The following is an 18,766-nucleotide window of genomic DNA, read 5'->3' on the forward strand; positions in this document are numbered from 1 at the left end:
TTTTTCTTTTTTTCTTTTCTTTTTTTGTTCGCCGCGTTCGAATGATTCATACCTATAGAGACGCAAGGAAACAAAATTCGTGCGGTACGATTGGACGAATACGAAATTGGACGGAAACTAGGAAAAACTGCGCGCGCTGTTGATTTTCCGATCGATCTTCGAATGCGTGCGATATGTTCAGATGAAGTTGAAATAGTAGCCGCGACTTTAATCTCGTTATTGATATACGAATTCGGGCGATATGTTCGGATGAAACGTGAAATTGGACGTAAGCAAGGAGAAATTGCGACCGATGATAATCTTGGAACCGATCTCCGGTCGAATTTGTTCAGATATACAGGGTTCCCCGGAAAGAATCATCCGATTTCAAAAATTTATATTTTAAAAAGTTACACACAGAAAATTATAATTCAAACACGAATATAACGGGAAAATGTGCGAGTTTTACTTTTTATTATTTTTTTCTCATGTACCAAACCGTTGGATTGGTCGGATGAAATCGGATGAAATCGGATGATTCTTTCTGGGGAACCCATGTATTTGAAATCGGACGTGGAAACGGTAAAATGTGCGCGCCGTTGATAATCTTAAAAAAAAAGACTGATCTTTAAATTCGTACAGTAGGTTTTTTTTTAGATGAATTTGAAATTGAACGCGAATATAAGGAAAAACTCTGCGCGGAATATTAATCTTGAAAATTTTAATATTCGTGCAAGTTATCTGGACGAACTTGGACCAGGACGTTGAGAAGTGAAATCTTCGCTCGGTATTAATCCTGAAGTTACAACGATAGCATTAGTACGAATTACTTCACAGAGAGCGGAACAATTTCTCGAAGTTTTAGAATTCGACAAACTGCAAAAGCTAGATTTCTATTCGCTGAAATAGAATTCGTATTCTGCAGCACGTTGAAAAACTTGTACGTACTCTGCCCCCCTTTGTGAAACGCAATTTATTTCTGAGTAATTGAATATAATGAGATTCTAGTAATGAATAATTAGGGTTAACGGTGTATTCGAAATAACATGCGGCGTAATGGCAGAAGTTGTACGCAGAGCGCATTGAAAGAAAGGGTCGGGTCGATTGGGGTCACATTGTCCTCCCGATCTTTTAACGACATTAAGCATAAACGATTTAATAGCAATTCTATTTGAGAGAAAGAGAGAGAGAGAGAGATGCGAGGGCAGGATCGGTTTAAGATCTCAAAAGTATCGTGCCTCTCGAGGTGCCGAGACTTTCGGCATCCTGAAAGCTTCCGGTACACGAAACTCGATTTGGGGTCTACTTTGACATGAATCGCTTCATGCACACAGTAGGCTCTTGACGTGCATGCCGTTTTTAGGTAACCAAGTGCCTGGCGATGATGTGCAAAAGCTTTATCTGCACAAGTATTTAGGGTAACGGATAAAAGAGGCAGAAGCGGTTTGCGGGAAAAGGGAATCAAATATTGAAATTGAAATATTTACTTATTTAATGCAAAAATGTTTTCAATTTTATTTATATCTGAGAACGTGTTCTGTGCATACCACTGTTTCTCAATTGGTGATTATGCTACTAATACTGTACAGTGTTCGTAGAAATCATTCCGCTAAAAATATTTCAGGAGCTTAGAGTCTTATGAGATGAATAAATCGGACAAGAAGAGCAATTTATTTGAAAATGTATTTACATTGCTCGATTTTGAAATCTGAGCAACTGTTCACTCTTTTGAGCAGAGAAGTATTTCGAATATTTCGAAGTTGATTTGATATAGAGCAAAAGCTGATTTTACTTGTTCATCAATTTTTTACGTGTTACTATCTTTATCTTTATTCTAAAATTTTCTGCCGGCACAGTTTTTACCAAATTAGTCCAAAGATACTTTTCACAACTTCAATTTTAGTCAGAAGACACTTCTTGCAATTGTAACTTAACACTATTTTTACCAAAGAGGACAAAGAACTATCTTCTAAAAAATTTAAAATCCTCTTCCAAGTTTAATCGTTCCAACTCAATTGACTTTTCAGCTTCTCCTCCAATGACTACAAAACTAACTTGACAAAGATGGGTATATACAAAAAGTCGATAAAACTAGTGTTTGGTAATTTCACTATGTTGATTACAACCAAAGATATAATAGAATAACGTTCGCGTAAACTGTGATTCGCAGATACGAATCACGTTTATTCCACTTTACGAAGCGACCGTGATTTGATCATGATATATTTCGGAAGCCGTGGTCCGTAAATTCCAAACATTGAATCGGATTTTAAGGGGCTAATAACACGTATTCGCCGAGCAAGAAAAAAGATCACGAAATTAATGTGCAATTTTATCGAATCGTTTAACGCTTGCTTCGACATAAAACGGTAGGTTAATTGGTATTATTTTCGCGTTAATTAACGGATTACAGCTATTCGCTTCATACTAATCTCCATTTACACGCGTGTAAATGACAATGCATGACTCTAATTACACGGCATTCAGTGGGTATCCTCATTATTCATTGCACCGTTTCACTAAAAAAAGAACTTCTATCAGTTAGCTTAGGAAGGATCGATTCAGTTTCAGTGCCTATCGCAGTCACTATTCCATCCGGATCTTCATTGTTTCAAATAAATTACACGAACTTGGCAATGCTTGTGCGGTTAAAAGAAACAATTAGTATGATGGCGATGGTTTCTAGCAAATGGAGGTGTAGAATCATTTAAACAGAACATTTCAGTGTTTTATAATACGGTAGACTATGTTTTTCGAAAACATAATTTGCTTTCATACTTCTAGAAAGCGAAATTTGAGTACAGTAATTAGAACCATTGAAAATGTAATTATAGGACCAGAATAGATGTAATTTTACTTTTACATTTTACTTTCTAAATTCATTGTATTTCATCCATATCATATTATATTTTGTAAATAATGTTTTTATTCAAACTATCTCCTAAGAAATTATAGCACGGTCGAATTTGTTAATTTTATATAATGAAGTATTTTTATTATTAAGAAATAATGAGATTTTTCGCCCAATTCAGTTTTAAAATACGTCCTGCATGAGTGAAAAATTGCTGATAGTCTAGTAATATATATATATGTATATATATAAATATATCTGTATATAAATATATATACAGTATAAATATATCTGTATATAAATATATATATAGTATAAATATATCTGTATAAATCTACATAAATATAACTGTGCGAAGACAAATATTACATGTCGAAAAATAAACAAGTTCGCATCGTTATCCGTCGGTAAATTAATTACGATAATTATGCCGCTGATGAATGGAAGCTCCCGCAATCCGCGGCCCGTGCTTTTTGCCGTCTGGAGGCGCGCCCTCCTTAAGATACTCTACTTATTAAGGGTGTTCCGCGAGCGGAGTTTCGTCGACTTGGCATCATTTTAAATTTTGATCCCGCGGCCCGCTAACTAACTCGTAACGAGACCAGCCACCCCGCAGCAGATAAGTAGTTTCTTCGTTTTCTTTTTCATGGACACACTTGAATTGAACGAGCTGCTAAAGGGCCGCATATAAAGCGTATCATTACGAGAACGAGGAAGGCGCGGCAGCCATCTGCACAGCGTTTCCGGCGATATCGATAGAAATAAAAACAGGTACGAAGAAAGGAAACCCTTCCGTATACAGGGCATAAGTACTATGTATATATCGATTCGACGTTATTCGACTGATAAAAAAATCCCAAGATGGAGTTACATTCACTCTAAACGGTTTCGATGAACCACGCACTCCGCAGTCTGCATTCAAATTAGAACAATAGTCGTGCCATCGGAGATACGATTCTATTCCGTTTGTAAATCCCCGAATATTGATTCAATCTGGGACCGACTTTATAACGATATTACATACGTGTTTTAGAAAGGTCTCGTATACGTTTCGTTCTCGTCATTCTTTTTCGAGATTACTCGACGAGATTAAGCGATTCATTGTTATCTCCCCCTCTCTAGCAAATTTTAATTACAGCAGAAATTCGGCTATTCGAATTAACGAGTAGAACACGAATGTTTGAAAAATGGAACATTTACTTGAATACCACCGATCGATCAAATTTTATTCTCGCTTTTGCGATAGTGTAGCATATATCTCTGCAATCTGAGTAATCGTAAATTGAAAAATTAGTGAACCGTTATTTTGACGGGTTCCGTGAACCTAGTGTTAAAGACAGAGTATCACCGCGATTACAATTGTAATCATTAAATATCGCGGAACCTGTTACAGGCTGTAACAACGTGGCAAATCGCGTCAGAAAATCCGTCCCGTATTTGCACAATAAACCGCATTCATGAGATGGAAAGTACGTTTCAGATTTAAAAGAAAAAAAAAACCGGATTTCCCCGGAGCAGCGACGGTCCGTCGAGACAACGGAGATTCGCCGTGCGGCAAAAGTTGGCCGCACGTTTCTGTAAACAGATTTGAAACATTCGATTGTGACCGGGCCTCGGGACGTCGCGTCCCCGACAAACTGCATTTCCATCGAAATCGTCTCTAGTTCTTAATTGTGCCGCGGCAAGTTGGTTCGCTAAATATTAAATTGCACGAGCCGGGAACGAAAGAGAGAGAGAGAGGAAACACTCGCGCGAAGTAGATGAAACGCCGTTTGCCCCGTAATAATCCAATGGGAAAATACTTTTCCGGTGAATAAAACGGAATAGCCTCCGCCCACCTGTGTATATCAATATTTATTCGCGGTACCCCCGGCGATCCTTTCGGAGCTTTCAAAGGGATCCCCCACCCCCCGCACGGTCGCCGTTATTTACACATCGTTACACGGCCGGGAGCGCAAAAAACAAACTAATAATCCGCGCCGGATAATAAAGCGGTCGCGCGTTGCGCTCCGGGCGCGACACACGCGGCACCGTCTGCCCTAGCGAATAATAACGATCCCAATTATCGTGACAACGGCGTCTTCCGCGCGATAATAATTTCGAGCCGCCGCACTTGGGTCCCGGGAACGCGTGTAATCCGTATCCCGTTGCGTCGCCCAACCCACGCCCATTGGCGAAAAGGTCGCATCCTCTGAAACGCGTTACGACGACGCGCGACGAGCCCATAACTATAAAGCCGCGTCGTCCTCGTTGCAGCCCAAACGAGCACATTTTTGTCACCTTTTGTTTGCCGCACGTCCCCAAATTGTTTCCTGCAAACACTGGCACGCACAAGGTGTCCGAAAAATGCTGTAAGCCCTCGAACGGCTGGTTCTCGGGGAAATTTTGCGAAAAACACCGACCGGTCAGAATCCTCGTTTATTTATTACGTATTTTTGATAAATAAAAGGATATAGGTGCGATGAAAGTTCCTAACTTGATACTGAAGATCGGTTCGTTTACTATAAGAGTCTATTTACTATAAGAATACTATTTTCTATAAGAGTACTATTATCGTTGATCTAGTAGAAAAGTAATTTCAGAAAGAGAAAGCGCCAACTCAGCCAACGTAAAGCCCGTACTAAAATTGCGTTAGTTTCATTATTAATTTATATTGTAATACATATGTATATATAGATCGATATTATTTCAACGAACACTTCATACTATTAATAGAGAAACTTCGCCAAAATATTTGACGTAAATCGATAATAAACTGAATGGTGCAAGCGCAACATAAATTTTCAATTTTCAGGCACCGCATACGAACAATAGAGCCCATCGCAATTACCAACGTAAAATTTGCAAAAGCGAATTCATTCCGCGAACTTTTCTCTCACGCCTTGCACATTTGCGAATCAAACACGAAAGCGTACAAATTGAAGAAGCACTTGTTCCCGCCAGTTCCCTTTGATTTTTACCAGTCCGAATGGGAACAGGCAACAACAAGCGGCGAGGTTTGTTGGCTGTGGCAGGAACCGGTTGCAACTTGCAGCAATCAACAGGCTGTGATATTAGTTGCTTGCTACACAAGCCGGAAGAAACCTGAAGCAATCAACGAGCGGCGATTTTTTCAATCAACGCCGTACGCCGAGGATACGAGAAGCTGCACTAATATTTTCATCCGTATTCGTCACTCCAGAACCGTAGATATAATCCTTAAACATAGTTTGTTACTCGATCGTCGAAAGAAAATGGACGTCGTTCGATCCTCTCGTGATGGAAGATATTTGTGCATACCTGTGAAATCAAACATTTTTTCGAATTTAATCAAGTTTATGAGATTGGAAAATATTTTTTGTTAATGACATATCCTGGACACGTTAAATGCCCAAAATTAAAAATGACCGCGTTATCAAACCTAACCTCATTTTCTGAAAACGATTACGAAAAAAGAAAAATAGATCGGAAACGTTACTAAAAGAAGCATAGTAATTGCAGGAGATACCTGTAAGATAGAAATAGGGAGCACAGATGCATAATCTACGGCGCAGAAATACGGGGCACGGAATTATGTGCAGAGCCTCTGAAAGGAACCAGAATTAGCGTCAAAAGCAGCTTCTTTTTATTTCGTTAAAAACGTTATTAAATCACTAATTTCTGTCGCGCAAAAAAGTACTTCTAAAGACAGAAATGTCTGAGAAACCGAAATACAGCTTCAGCGCGTTGCATGAAAATTAGAGTATCGAATGAAAGTTTCAGCGAATCAAAAATTGGCATAAAGGCACGGAAATTGGGGCGTCTGACCTGGTGCAGGGGATTAAGGGAAACTGTGATCGGCGTGCACCGGGGCCGAGCGAGAAACGGTTAGGCGAACCAGAGCGATGCAGCAGCGGCAGACAGAGATGGGTGGAAAGAACGATGGAAGAGGAACAGAGAGGAAAACGTAGCGAAACGAGAGAATGCATTACTGCATTCACGTGTACAGCCGAGGCCCGGCCGTTTGGTTCGCCGCAAATGAATATCCGATTGCTCCCATATAGGATCCGGCGTGTATGTATATCCGTTATCTGACGATACCTTCAATCGCGCGTTATCTTTCGCGAGCAATCGATGAACGTCATAAAATCGAGCGTGACCATGTCGCAAATGGTCAATTCAAAATCTCGAAATCGAACGACTAGCCGCCGACAAACATGTTGTGCTGCAGTCCCCGTAATGGCAGCGATCGGTGTCGCTTAAGATCGGCTCGGACCTTGTCGAACTGTTGCATCGACGCGATTACTATCGAACGAGATGAATTTAATATCGGCGAGGGCCGACCGGAAACTGATGTCTTCGATCTCGGGACTGATCGATGGCTGACGACCTGCCATTATTCACTTGATCGCTGACGGATCGACACTGGGCCAAGCAATTCGGACAGTTTAGCTGCAGATGGAAATATTGCAAGTCGCGATGGAAGATGTTCGATGGTACATCGAGGCTTACGTTTAGATGTTTAGTATGTTTGATGATTTTCTTTCACGTGGTTAACATTTTTATGCAGATAGAGGAAACAAACTAGTGGAAATTGCACTTTTTATTTTACATCGTGTCGTAGACGTGAAAGCAACCTTCTTTGAGAGTGAGAAACAATTTTAGCCCAAAATTTCGAAACCTAAAATTAAGTTTGATTTCTTGAAGTTCTTTCCTCTGTCTCCGTGTAAGTATCGTTAAATAAGTTTTTGTAATGAAGAGATATCAATTTGAAATAGAATAATGAAAACATTAGGTTGCTTATCGTTGCTTTTAACTGGCTAGTAAAAGATTAAAAGAACGTTTATTTTATAAGAAATATCTATATTCAGGAACGTTTTGAAAAGCTTGAAACAGAGATTCCCATAATGAAACAGGTTTCGAAATTCTACGTTGGTGATCACGTTTTTGTACATCGAATCGCTTATTAGTGATTGTACTGCTTATTATGAAGTGTCTTATAATATTTGCAGAAATATCTATGCGATACAGCTTAATGACAGATGTTTAAACTAATTAACCGTTGCAGTTGCTTCGAGTAATTATTCTACGATCCCGCATAAATCATTTACTGTATTTGTATCTTATTAAAATTTCGAATCGGAATATCGAATTAAACATTCATTTCTTCTCGTAGTGAAACTGTGTAACACATTGACCAAAATAATTGCGAAGGATAAACACCTGCTAAACGATTGTAAATTGTAATGATCGCCAAGGAAGCGTTAGATTAACGTGGGCTATTCCATCTCGCTGTTTCGAAGATACGGGCACTTTCTTCATTAAAAATTTGATGAATAATTAAATACCTTGTAAAAGCTTTAGCGGAGGGCCGCCGGAAGCGTTCCTCAAATTGGATGCCGCGATTAATTTAAATCAAAAGAATTTCATATCTCATTAGCGAATCTAAATCTACACTTGTCGAACTTCCCACCTCATTTTGCAATGCTAATATTAAAACCGTTGTGGTCAAACCGTTCGGAAAGAAAAATTTTAATATTTCCCGGATCTGTTAACATTTTCGTGTTATTAATGCTCGTTATTTACTATTTTCCGCTGTAACTTTCCTCCTGGCAAACTTCGTGGAATATTATATTTGCCATTAGTTTTAATTGCATGTACTTTAACTCTCCACTGAAAATGATCAAATATCGTATGATCGAAACATAGTTTAGGAAACGTGAATTTCTTGGTTAATAAATACTGCATATTGATAACGTTCCCGAAATTGTTCAATTATTTTTGTACCTATTCGAATAAAATGAAGCAATCAAAGATCGACGGAAAATAATTACGAACTGAATGAATTTTCTCCATAAAAATTTGGAAGTTTTTTACATTCGGTGTTCCTTTGAATATCCAGGTTTCCATTCGTTCTTACATATTTAAATAAAATACATTAATAAAAGATCGGCTACAAAATGCAATCATTTTTCGTCAAAGTTTTATTAATGTGTTTTATTAAGTATGTAAATAAGAATCGAATATATCTCTCAATATTTATCTCAATTGTATTCAAATTCTTTGTTTCTTTAAACGTCCAGTCTTCAATTTCATCATACACACTTAAATGAAGTAGATTAATCAAAATCGACTGAATATACCTGCGAATTTTCTATGCAATAAATAGTTTGAATTCGCAAATCTTCCAGGCCCTGTGCACGTTTGAATGTCCAGTTTCATACAGCGGAAACACGAGAATCGTTTTCCATCGCCTTAATGTCGGATTCCCTACCTACGCTAACGTAATTTCAATAAAACCATGGCGCTCGCAATTGCGATGCTCTCTCGTTAGCGAAGTTAGTGAATTAATTTGTCCCCGCACACGTAGAAGGTTCAGCAACGCGCAAGGGGTGAGATGCGTCATACACGCGTCTGCAACAAGGTTCGCTGGTAAAGGGCCCGCGTGTCTCTTAACAAATCAGCAAAATCGATTAACTACCCGAGGAGGTGAACTCGTAAAATTCAAATGTCTCTGGGTGCCGTAAACCGTCACGTATGCTGTTTACTCTGGTGAACGGAATTCGAACAGGAAAACAAACCTTTAATTAGTGGGAATGCATTCCGGAAGGTGGAAACTGAAGTGACAGCAGTTTTACTCGACTTCAATGGGAAAGCGACGGCTTCTTCTGAAATAAAAGCACCGGCGAACGCGTCCCGATCGAATCAGTCATTTGAATCCGAAATGCGAGAAAGTAAAATTAACGGATTTGCATTGTTATTGTCGCCTGCTCAGTTTTACGCGCTACAAGATTTATGAAAATTACAATAGGTCACGACAATAGTTAGAAAATAATTACGCTGCTTTTTACAAATTTGCAAATCATCTTTGTGCAGAATAAAAATGATCTTCATTAACTGCAAAATGCAGGAATTTCGTAAATTTTCCCCGATTGTCTCACAGTTTGTAAACAAAAATGGACAACTAGGGAAGAGGGGACAACTACGAAAATAATATATTGATTGTAATAACGCAGTAGCGGTTTTCACAAAGTAATAGAAGAAAAAAAGGCACTGTAAATTGATTTCGTCGACTGGAAAGATTAAGCGGTGCGTCGCACGTAGCCGTAATCCAAAATTCGATGAAAATCTGTAATGGAAATGCCTTTAGACGTTATCACTGTCCGCATCAGAAATAATCAGCTGTTTCTGCAGTATCCGCAGCCCGCTGTATTCCATCGGAGTATGCGGTGTATCATACGCAAATATTTGTACACCCCCAATCATCACTGACAACAGAATTTACTAAAGGCAAATGCGAAGATACACGTGCTTTGCGGTCGATTTGCCTGGCCGGTAATTATAATGAGCCGTGCATCCGTGTTCATCAAGCCGTTTTGCACAGCGGTATGCACGCGCGACAGCTGAAACAGAAAAACTGCAAACACTGCGCGGCACGATTTCAGAAATTTAATGCCGTCGAATAACCGTCATACGTCCGTTACATTTTGCAACTTTTAATACCGTAAAAGTATTTTCGTGTCGTTTCGGCCTTTATAACGAGCAACAAAAAGGTGGAGCATTTTTGGATTTTAACATCCCCAACACTGACACGCTCATCATTTAAATTGAATTCATACTTCTCCTGTATATCGTCGCTGTTACAGCAGCCTTCGTGACGAATTTAATTACATCGTTATACATTTACATTTAAGTTTATCAAGCATGATCGTTTCAATTAATAATAAAGAGTCCTTGCTTCGATATTGAAATGATACGATGACGATGATATTGTACGCTTCTTTATAATGTACAGATGATTACGATTACTAGGTTTTCGATATTTATTTAATTACGAACTCGTTTTGCAAAAGAGAGAGAGAGAGAGAGAAAGTGCAATCTCTTCTCATATTTAATGACTAATTTATACGTTGGGAATAGTTCGAATTATTTTGTGAATAAATATCTCTAAGATAATTATTCGAATGAATTCTTTTTAATCAAATATTTTATTCGAATAACAATTATTCATTATTCGTCATAAATTATTCTATCTAATTTATACAAATATAATCATTTATTCAAATAAAATCTTATTCAGATAAATTTAATACTGTCGAATAAAATTTGATTCGTTAGATTTTATTTCTTATCCGTCATCCGAATAAAATTTTGCTCAACTTTGATTTAGTATGTAATTTCCATTAATATTGTTCCAGCGCCAATGTTTTATATGGATATCGGAACTAATAGAAATCTTTTATTCGACTATTTATTCTTTCCGTTCGTTGTTCAACTAGCGATACGATGCATTTCGTCTAAATGCAGCTGCAGCATCAACGCCGGGAAAAATATTTAAGAAGTCACATGAGAACGGTGCTCGAAACAAGAGCGAGCAAAGTTCGTTGTTTCCAAAAATACAGTGGCGCAGCCTCTGAAACGGAAGTGTGTGAAACAGTGTGCGGGTATGCGCGTATCCAGCGCATCGTTTCGCCGGTATGCCGCCATTATGCCGGATGCTAAACGCTCGCAATAGTCCCCGTGCAGCACAACGCTCAATTCGACGCTGGAAGTCTCTCCAGGAGCTGACACAATCGTAAAAATCGCGAAATGATACGCGTGCTTCCTTCTAATTGCAGAGAATCCTCATATCGTCGCGAATCCTCTGCCTATACCCAGCAAAATGAATCTTTGCAACCAGAAAGTAGACGGAACCAATGCTCATCAAATAATTAATCGAACCATTGATTTAATGTTTTAATATTTATAAAAAATAACTGTGAATTATTTTCCTAAATTTTTCATTAGAGAACATATGAGCCGTTTAAAGCAAAAATGTAAGTCTATTTGTTGGTTGATTTAATACTATTAAATCATATCTGATTTAATATTTTATTTGATTCTTTTTTATTATTTTAAATTAAAGCTTGAAAGTGGCTTACATAAGAGAGTCGTAACAATTTTTTTATGTTATTACATTTTACACAACTTTTAATTCGTCCTTTGTTATCCACAAATTAACTTTTTCGATTTTCACGTAATTATTATAATTGTCTAATTATGAATGCAACGAAGTCGAGTATCAACTAATAGTGTCAGTAATTAACTAATTACTGATCAAATACTATTAGATTTGCATTAGTAGAAATTACACCTGTATCCTGTCAACAGTTCTACACGTTTCAAGATCTTCAAAATATGAATATTAACACAGTGAATCATATCTTTTATATTTCGTTTGATTTTCAGTTCGATCAATACTTTTTGGAATCGACGAATTAGGATAATCGATACGAAAACTTCGTTTAAGAATTCATTTTGTTCCGTTCGTTTTACCAGTGAAATGAAAAGCTCCAAAAATAATGAAATGCAATCATCAAATTGACGTGCTCGCGAAATAACTTTGCGCAAGAATGATTAAAAATATGTCCGTGAACATGTGACGTGTTTACAAATATTATATGAAATTGCATCGAGATAGAATTCGATCGAGAAATGATTGTAATCGTATTGAAATTTTTATTTCATTGCATTGCGATTCTGTTTGCTCGGCGCTTCGCAATGCCAACGATTCTCGCGAACGGCAAAACTTTATCAAAATAACACGAAAGCTCTTTGTTTAAACGCGATAGAAAGCCAGGAGAATGGCCGATTCGGTGCTATTACAGAGTCTTTAGGAAGTCTAGTTAACTCGTAACCGGCACCGCACCCTCTCCAAGAAAATATAAAATTTAAATTTTTATAGCTGAAAACACGGCGGCTTCGGTTTTCCCCATTATCGTTCATTAAACCGAGATTCGCCAATAATTTGCGTGTTAAAAAGTAATATCGGGTAAATAACACGGAACGTGTGACGCCGTTGTTCCCGATAATATGCCACTGCAGGAATATTACAATTTCAGAATCGCAGAAATATGTTTATAAAGCAGCGTTCGTTTGCAATGTAAAATTCGCAGGGCGCCGAAATATCAAACAATCCAAAGATTATAACTAAACCGCGTTTAATCCGAATTTCTTTTGATGTCGTAACAATTCATTTTTCGTAACGCTTGCTGCGGAAAAGCATTGTCATCGTTCACGCGGATGGAAACAGTGTGTGGCACAGTGTGTAACCTTATCTGTCGAAACGTTAAATAAACGCAAACGTACGTTGCAGGTTGAATTATCCTTTGATTTAAAACATTTAATTCATCTAGTAAATGAATTCACTCAATGCATGTTCCTGAAAATATTCCACTGAAAGGATCATTATTCGATTAATTTTCACAAGTAACCGTACGTTCAAGGGTTGATTCACATCTACATATCATATTTACTAAATATGATATAGCTACGCGAGTATAATAAATATTTATTTAACTTTAATTTCATATAATTAAACGGCGCATGTTATTTCGTTACAAATTTATAAATCAGACAATCATTTCGATACGGAGGGTGTTTAAACTATAAAAATGAAAATGAAAAATAAAAAATAAAAAATAAAAAATAAAATGACATTTTTTCTAAAATATTTAAGTTAATATTAATATGAAAAGTATATTTATATTTTTCATAAAAATCATTATAATCTTACAAAAATTATATCGTGTTTGGTCTTATTTTAATCGGAAAAAGCTCACAATATTGCATTGGCAATTCCGAAAAAGATAAAATTGAACTACGAATCTCGGTCTAAGCCACTTCAATCTCGAGGTCATCGATTCTGCCTGGCACCATGCTCGCACATCTAATGTGGACACCTTCAATCGAGCATGCTGCCAGCACGACCCGAACCTAGCACGTAGATGTGTATCGACCCTTATTCGAATGTCCGCAAGCAGATGAAACCCCTGCGATGAATAATACACTGTATAAACTCGTGTGAAACGAAGTACGCAATCCAATTATGTTTTTATGAGCGATACAAATGTCGGAGATATTTCACTATTGTTTACACGAGCACGGGAAACGGTAACGCGTCTCTCGTTGTTTGTTCAAAAAACGCGTCGCTAATTTTCCGCGAAAATCGAGAGCACAGAGTTCTCGAACAGTTTCAGACCGTCCTCGGACTGGAACGGTATCGAAACTCCCGGACAGCTCGGAAAATGTTTAGTTATTAAAATTCTTTGAAGTCCCGAGTGTCTTGGACGGCTTGAAATTTTTAATATTAAATATTTGGTGCTTCGCTTCACGTTTTAAATTTCATAAGCTCATGGATAAGTTAACGCCACGTAAGGTTCGTTGCAAATGTAAATGTAGAATTTTATTAACGAACGTAACTTTAAAGCTTTCGAACTTTCGAGAAATTGTCTACGAAACTTTCTGCTTAGATCTTTATATTTATAACGATAATTACGACGTTTCGAGTTGTATATCTGTTACAATCAGACTGCGGATCTTCGTGCGAAATAAAAACTTTTCGAAATCAATCGTATGGAACAGGGTTTAAGCGAAAATGCGTTTTATAATAATGAATCGAACGGAATGTTATCGAATTCCCAAATTCTTCTAATGGCAATTCTTCTAATCTAAAATTCATTCTAAAAACTCGATAAAAATACGTGAACCGAATTGACATTCTATTCCCGTGTGTGGCTCTCTTGAGTCAATATTAATATAAAACCATTCCACACCGGGCATAATCGATTTCCGTATTAGCAATTCAAAAACACTGGAATTTAAAATTCAATTCACTAGCACGAAGAATCATCATTGTTTTTGGAGAAATCTCTCGTGACACCCGTCACTAGTCAGCTCGATATTCAGCAATTAATAACGAGGCCGTTGATTAAACCACAACATGTAGGTTTAAGGCTATCGATCGATGAACACAAACTTTAAACTGTCAGTAGAAAATTGACAGGAATCGACAAAAATCTGTCTTTCACTCTTTTAGAAAATTCTATTTAAAAACGAAACCGCAGTTTTTGCTAGCTATAAAAGAAAATATGTTCTTATCTCACTTATTATTATTTTCTTATGATATTATTTCACTGCCATCCTTAACACGTCGAAATTCATTTTTATTGCAATATCTTGAAAGAACTAAACGTTACTAAGATCTTTAGAACACAAAAGAGTTGAGTTGTTATTTTCTATGATATCTTTCTAGTTTTGGAATTGACATTCAGCATTTAACGTGTGAAAAATCATTCAAAAAATCTTTTGAACACTGAAGTCGATTTTCTTGCAATGCTATTTCAGCATTTGTATCTTCTTCTACAAGCTTCTGGAATAAGATGTACGATCAATACGTCGAGAATCATCCTAAAATGGTTTAAAAAAAATGTACAAGTTCTTTAATAAAATAATTACGAATACAAGTACTTGAATAAAATACACGGGGATAAAAGACGTTCGCCACAAAGGCCACGCGTCTTTGTTGTCGAAATAATTGATTCGAACGAATTTGCGTCGCACAATGGCACCGAAGTTAGCAACGAAGGAGGGACAATCTCTAGTTGCATAAAGGCTTGGAATCACGCTTATTTGAAGCGAGAGAGACCTGTCAGCCGGGGGGGGGGGACACCAAGAGCACTTTATCATTCGCAAAGTCGGTCCCGCGACTTCTCCTCTCTCTTAATGCATAAGTCGAGCGGTTGATGCACATCGTCTCCGTAACAAATACGGCTAACTAAGCGCAAAAGTGCAGCGCGTCCGCGAAAGCTTATTACTCGATGTTTACAACCGCGAAGAAACTTGGCCGACGACGTACATGCCGGAGAATCACACTTTAGGAACTCCGTAGAGAGAAGTTCCGCGGCAATTCCGACGACCATACTGAACAATTTCAAACGAGCCCTGACGACCCCTGATCTTATAATTAACCCATTTCGCTTTGAAGCTTTAATATTCAGTTGCCAGCCGAGATCCGACGATTCCGAACGACACGCAGCGTAATATTTCGATGATCTAGGCGGACTTAATACCGAATGACTATTCTCTTTGTTTTCCATTATGTGTTTTATTGTAATTACTTAGAATGCTGATTTATAAAAATGAGCATTATCGATTTCTTTATGAATTATAAGTGCTCCATCTCCTTACGCATCACGTACCATAAAATTAAATAGATGAAGGTAAAACGAGAAAATAATTTAAAATAAAATGATATAAAATAGAACAGAATAAAGTGTAATAATTTATATGTCGAGGTTAAAATTGTCTAAAAACATTCAATTTTCGAATTAAATCCTTCCAGGCTGTCGAAATACCGCGCTGTGCAACGGCCGGTCGCGTGTTTCTAGATCAATGTGCACTATCGTCCATAAGTCCCTCGACACTTGCTCATTAATTGCAGTTACGGTCGAGCCTCGATTATCCGAATTTGCCATTGTTCGAACAGGTTTCACGTGTAAACACCCGAAACCGAGGCGACGTATATGCAATACTATTTATTGCACGATTCACCGTAGATTTAAGCTCGTGTTGTAACTGTTCTACCAGATTAATCCTTTTGTACATGATGTTCACCTATTAGTACTAAAACTTGATCATTCTGTAGATCGTATTCACCTTTTTGCAAGTTTCATCAATAACGAATAACATCTTTTCGAAATGACCCATCCCTTTTATTTTAAAAGCGCTAAACAAATTATATGATCGATTAAATTCAATCGCTGTCGGCGTCTCCCTCGTTTCCTACGCCACGAAATCCCCCCTTCCCGAATTCTCAAGATAATCACGAGTGTGAACGACACCAAATTTTGAAGGATTTGACGTTAAAAGTTTTCGATCGGAGAAACTGCCGTCACGGAAATAGATTAACAACGAAAGCGGCTGCCAATATTTACCGCGAAATATTAAATCACGCGATATGATTTATACGGCGAAGCATTGGCGTAACCAGCCGGCGCGATAGTGTATCATATTCTGATCATCGGACGAGATGTATGTACATATATTCATTGGCAAATTGAGGTAGTCGGACTGGCGTTTGGTTTTCGAACGTCTAGTTAATAATACGTAAGCAATTATGCCCCTGTTGTTTATTAATGCTCGTCGTGTTACAGTATGGCGATTATGACGGTGATGCTTTATATTTCGGACGTCTGACTGTTCATTAGCGAACGTCAATATTTATTAAGCCCGCCAGATGGATGGCAACGCCGCGCCGGCAGTCGCAAACATCACGAAGTAATCGAATAATGTGTAAATACGGCTAATAAGAGTCCGTGTAAAGTAATAATTGGTGGCCCGCTGGCTCGCTAAAACATTCCGGGGCAGCGCAGTCGTCGACGCGACTATGTCCAATAGTAAAATGTAATTACACTCGCGCGCTTTGAGGAAAACGTTTTCACCGCGGAATTGGATGTTATCCCACCTCGCGAATCTGTTGCGCGATTGTTTGCAGTTTTTACGATAGCCTATGGAAATTACGTAAACGATGGAATCATGTCGCTCTCTTCTTCGCTGATAGAATGCGCAATTCGAAATAACTTGACTGCCGATATCTTTATGCAGAATAGCAATCTTCAAAGACGATCACGAGAAACAGAAATTAAATGAAAATAAATTGCTTCTTTCGATAACGTCGATAAGTTCGATAATTTCCAATCGATTTTACTCCTCTCCTAATTATATCTTGATTAGAAATTAGACCGTCGATCTTTGCGCAAATTGAAAATTATTTGCATTAATTTCAGCGAACCCAATTGAATTTTATATCCTTTGTAATTTCAATAAATTGGCACGCTTCAATATTCTTCATTTGTTCAAATATTTTTACAGTCTTCAATTTCATCCATTCATTTTCGTCATGAATGCATAAAATCAGTCGATTATTTACTATACACTCGTCAATATTCTCGGTTCTTAAAAAGGATCCCAAAAAGCTGTCGCCTTAAATAGAAATGCAAGCTTATGAACACCACGATACACTAATTTTTACAATTTCATTGACCAAAAAGAAATTTATATAATAAGGGATTGCGCAGCTTCTGTTAAATACTTGACAAGACGAACCACCGAGAATTTGACAATGGGATTAAGAAATTACAGGCACGAAAAGCGCACGGCGCAGAAGATAAAACGTAACCCGTTACGAAAGTTTAATGTCTTCTTAAACCATATCAAAATAATTATTAATCAGCCGCGGCGGTGCTGTGAAGTTGAAACTTCAGCCGCTCCCATTGTTCCGCGTCTAAGACTGAACTCTTTGAGCGACTTTTCATTAAACAAGCGAAGGTAGAAGGTAAAGGTAACTGCACGGTCGATTCGAAGTTACGGACTTCCTTCTTTCCGCAATTAAATACACGGGATAGGCGCTATTTAATTAACGAGTTCGCGGAACGTCATATTTATTCGGTGAAACGCTGGGCACACTGGCCATATCTCGAACGGAGTCAAAGTGGAAGCGAAAGAGGGACAGAAGGGTAGTGAAAGAGGGAGTGAAAGATAGACAGGGAGAGAGAGAGGGAGAGAGAGAGAGAGAGAGAGAGAGAGAGAGAAAGAGAGAGTGAAGGAGAGAATGAGAGAGAGAAGGGACCATTTCTGCACAGTCAAAGTTTATTCTCAGCGTCACGAAGATTTAGAGGACATTAACGCAACATTGTTTTACTGTTTCAGACTTCGGCATAACTACGGGCCGGCAGGAGGCGCAATATCCCTGTGCCTTTGTTTATTACAGCAACGAGACAAGGAACGGGACGTTCGCGTCACCAAACTATCCCGGACTATACCCGCGTAACACCGAATGCCACTATTTCTTTACTGGCCAGCCAAATGAACGAGTCCATCTTCACTTCCACTTCTTCGACATCGAGGGACTGATGCCGTAAGTCGGAATTCATTATCCACGTGTACATTTATGCCGAGTGTCTCGGGCCTAGCTATATAGAACCCGCAGAATCTGCATGAAAGGATACGTTGAAAATCTGGAACAACGATCTTCTCCAAGAAAATACGTTTTCGAACGAATTAATGATTCAAAGTTATTTTAGTCTCAGTTTATTTGCACTTGTTGCTAGAATCGCTTGAAGTTTGAAATAATTACGTAATTTTAACGTATTTCGAATA

At 38.0% G+C, this 18,766-nt stretch overlaps 1 protein-coding gene across 1 annotated transcript in view; it reads left to right on the plus strand.

Annotated features, from left to right (window-relative positions):
• Sol1 overlaps window positions 1-18,766 on the plus strand; it is an 842,346-nt gene that overhangs the window by 800,645 nt on the left and 22,935 nt on the right. The window contains exon 11 of the mRNA XM_076526761.1: window positions 18,317-18,524. Within this exon, the coding sequence (XP_076382876.1) occupies window positions 18,317-18,524 (208 nt within the window). The remainder of the gene's footprint in view (window positions 1-18,316; window positions 18,525-18,766) is intronic.

Source organism: Megalopta genalis, chromosome 15 (assembly GCF_051020955.1).
Source record: "Megalopta genalis isolate 19385.01 chromosome 15, iyMegGena1_principal, whole genome shotgun sequence".
NCBI lineage: Eukaryota > Metazoa > Arthropoda > Insecta > Hymenoptera > Halictidae > Megalopta > Megalopta genalis.